The following is a 3,960-nucleotide window of genomic DNA, read 5'->3' as shown; positions in this document are numbered from 1 at the left end:
CGGGTCCTGACACGGTGGTATCAGAGCGAGGTCAATTGCCTGGTTGCCGACGTCCCTCCCAACCCTCCCGTCGTCGCCACCATGCGGATCGAAGCCCACCTCTCCTGATCTGGTGGTTCCCCCTCACCTTCATCAAGATCCAGGCTACAGGCCCATGCCATCGAGCACCAGATCGCGAGAGTCAGCCCGTGAGCGGGCCACGCTCGCCCACCGCGACCAAGCCGCCATGACCACCACGGATGACGAGCACGAGGACCACCAGGCGCGCCAGCGCGTTCCCCGCGACCTCCGCGCCGTGAGCCGCCGCCTCGATCGTCACCAGGCCGACTCCACCGCCGCCTTCAACACCCTCCAAGGTGAGATGTCCAAACTCACAGAGATGATGGTAAACATGCAGTCCAATTTCTCTCGTTTTGCACATCCAGAGCACATGAACCACTCGGATTCCACACACCCGGGCCAAAACCAAACCTTTGTCACACCTTCACCACCAGGACACACCGTCCTCTCTCCGATCATGGAAGGACACACACCAGTTCCGATAATACCAAACCCAAAACCACCTCCTTTTCCACCAAACCTGGGCAACCTCACACCTGACCAGCTTCCCATGCTGCCACACTCACAACCTGCTCGACATATTGCCCATACCACCACCACAGCTCCACCAATCACTTCGACCATGCCATCGTCCTCTAGCCAGCCACACTTCTCTCAGACCACTAATCCTATCACTCAGCCATTTGCTTACAACCCACCCAATAATCCTTACACTCCGAACTCCCAACAGCCATACTCACCCTACCCTCCATATTACCCACCACCACCACCATACCCATACCCACCCCCACAGTACAACCATTTTCACAACACCAACCCATATCCACACACTGAAACAAACAACCACTCCAACCACCAACACAATGAGCCACACCTACGAACCCCTCATGTGGAGCTGCCTATATTTCAAGGAGAAAATCCGAGAGCTTGGATACTTGACTGCGAGGACATATTCTCTCTGGTGGGAATCACAGAAGATCAGAGAGTGCGTTGGGGACTAGCACATGTGCGTGGGCAAGCAAAAACCTGGCTTAGCACGTCTGGCTTGAACCTGCAATCAATTACTTGGAAAGAGCTCTGTCAGGTGTTACTTGATCGTTTTCCAGATACACAGGCTATTGATCCAATGGACCAGCTACAACACTTGAAACAGGTCTCCAGTGTGGACAATTACATCAACTCTTATGAATCCTGGATGACAATGATGAAGAGAGGCAGATCATACCTTCCTCAGGATTTCTTTGTGGACAGGTTTGTCAGTGGACTGAAAGACAACATCAAACACAATGTCTACTGCCAGAAACCAACTACCTTATTGTCAGCCTATTGGTATGCCCGCCAGTACGAGAAATCTTGTCTATCCAACACGCGCAGAACACCAGCTCCAATACCTGCAGTGTACCCTCCAGTTCGTCAACAAGTGGTCAGAGACAACAGGCAAAGACCTGCACCAGACAGACCAAGGGAACCACGTAAATGTTGGTACTGCACTGATAATTGGGTGCCTGGTCACCGCTGCCAAACTATGCAAAGGGCACTGAATGCAATTCAAATGCAAGGAAATTCAGACGAGGAATTGGATATCGAACCAGCCCCAGAGGTGTTACCAGTGATGAACCAAGAGGCACCAGAACAGCAACAACCACCTGAACAACTGATGCACATTTCAGCCGCTGCTTACAATGGTTCTCCTAGTGATTCAACCATCTCCCTATTGCTCACTATGAAAGGATCCAATGCCATTGCCTTAGCAGATACGGGTAGTACTAGCACATTCCTGGATTACAATTATGCATTCAAACATAACATTCCTATGACACCAACCAAGGCAAGAACAGTCACTGTTGCTGGAGGTGGTGTACTGCTGTCAGAAGCAATTGCTTACAATTGCAAATTTACAATCCAGGGACATTCCTTTACTGCTGATTTCCGAATACTTCCACTAAAAGGATCAGAAGCAATTCTAGGAGTCAATTGGTTCAAGAACCACAATCCTGTTACTTTCGATTTCTTGGCAAGGACAGTAACCTTAAGTAACAAAGGTTCCCTGTGCACTTTTGCTGATCACTTGGTGCCTGCCCAGAACCTGCTCATTTCAGCAGAAGAATGTTCCAAGTTGTTGGCACATCAAGCAACTGGATACATGCTTTACTACCTGACAGACACATCAGAGAACAAGGCGGAGCAGCCAGACAGTGATACTCCAGTACCACTACAAAGTATCCTGGATCAATTTTCTGATATTTTCTTAGAACCAACGGGTTTACCTCCTCACCGAGCTGCTGATCACAGCATACCCCTGATTCCAGGAGCAAAACCACCAAATATTCGGCCCTACAGGATGTCCCACAGCCAAAAGAATACAATTGAAACAATTATACGGCAGATGCTAAAAAATTCTGAAATTCGAGCCAACACAAGTCCCTTCTCTTCTCCTGTGATCTTAGTCAGGAAAAAGGATAAGTCGTGGCGATTATGTGTGGACTTTAGGAGTTTGAATGAACTCACAGTCAAGAACAAATTCCCAATTCCAGTAATCGAGGACCTTTTGGATGAATTGCATGGGGCAACTATTTTCTCCAAGCTGGACTTGAGATCTGGTTATCATCAAATCCGAATGAGAGAGGAAGACATCCACAAAACTGCCTTCTCCACACACCTCGGCCATTATGAATACAAAGTCATGCCCTTCGGTTTGAGTAATGCCCCAGCTACCTTCCAGGAATTGATGAACTCCATTTTTTCCCAACACCTGAGACATTTTGTTCTTGTGTTCTTTGATGACATCTTGGTATACAGCAAGAGCATGGCTGAGCACAAAACACACCTGACCGATGTGATGCAAATTCTCAAAAACCATGATCTCAAGGCCAAACTCAGCAAGTGCACCTTTGGCCAACCACAGGTGGAATACTTGGGGCATATCATTTCAGGTCTTGGAGTAGCTACCAATCCTAACAAAATCAAGGACATTAGCAACTGGGAAACTCCTACCACTATCAAGAAATTAAGAGGATTTCTTGGCCTAACGGGGTATTACAGAAGATTCATCCAGAACTATGCAAGCATTTGTCAACCTTTATATCTTGCCCTCAAGAAAGACAACTTCCAGTGGGGTACACAGCAAGAGGCAGCATTCAAACAACTCAAGAAAATCATGTCCACTCCACCAGTCCTTAGCCTGCCGGATTTCACTCAACCTTTCATATTGGAAACGGATGCGTGTCATATAGGGCTGGGAGCTGTCCTCATGCAAGCAGGAAAGCCACTTGCATTCTTCAGTCAAAGTTTGGGTCCTAAAGCAAGTGCTTAGTCAATATATGAAAAAGAAGCATTAGCCATTTTGCAAGCTTTGAAAAAATGGCGCCACTACTTCTTGGGCCACAAGGTAATCATCCGGACATATCAACAAAGTTTGAAATATCTGGGTAGTCAACGCCTCCTCGAAGGTATACAACACAAACTTATGTTAAAGCTCTTGGAATTCGACTACCAAATTGAATACAAGAAAGGGGCAGAAAATTCAGTGGCAGATGCTTTATCACGGAAATACCAAGACACGGACATGGAGACAAGCAATCAATTGTCCCTGTTACAGGCTTCTTGCACCTCCATCTCCACTTCTGTTCCGGACTGGCTTTCTGAAGTTATTGACTCCTAAAACAATGATGATCACTGCACAAAACTTCTCCAAGAACTGGCAATCAGGCACGACAATCAATCACTATATACACTGCAATCAGGTATATTGAGGTATAAAGGCAGAATCTACATTGGTTCTTCTACGGAGTTAAAAGACAAGTTATTCCACACCTTCCATTCTTCTCTCTTTGGAGGTCACTCTGGCAATAGGGCAACTCATCACAGGCTTCAGAAACTCTTCTACTGGCCAAAAATGCA

General features: G+C 47.1%; 1 protein-coding gene across 1 annotated transcript; it reads left to right on the top strand.

Annotated features, from left to right (window-relative positions):
- The first annotated feature begins 226 nt into the window (after window positions 1-226).
- LOC127328418 (uncharacterized) lies at window positions 227-3,373 on the top strand. Its single transcript, XM_051355019.1, has one exon. It carries the CDS (start codon window positions 227-229, stop codon window positions 3,371-3,373), a length of 3,147 nt encoding a protein of 1,048 aa, XP_051210979.1.
- Window positions 3,374-3,960: the final 587 nt, after the last annotated feature.

This window comes from Lolium perenne, chromosome 2 (genome assembly GCF_019359855.2).
Source record: "Lolium perenne isolate Kyuss_39 chromosome 2, Kyuss_2.0, whole genome shotgun sequence".
Taxonomy (NCBI): domain Eukaryota; kingdom Viridiplantae; phylum Streptophyta; class Magnoliopsida; order Poales; family Poaceae; genus Lolium; species Lolium perenne.
The sequence above is the reverse complement of the archived record's forward strand: the minus strand, read 5'-3'. Positions and strand labels throughout refer to the sequence as shown.

What these genes read in the sequence shown, in the direction of transcription:
- LOC127328418 (XM_051355019.1), top strand. Translation starts at nt 227, where the DNA reads ATGACCACCACGGATGACGAGCACGAGGACCACCAGGCGCGCCAGCGC.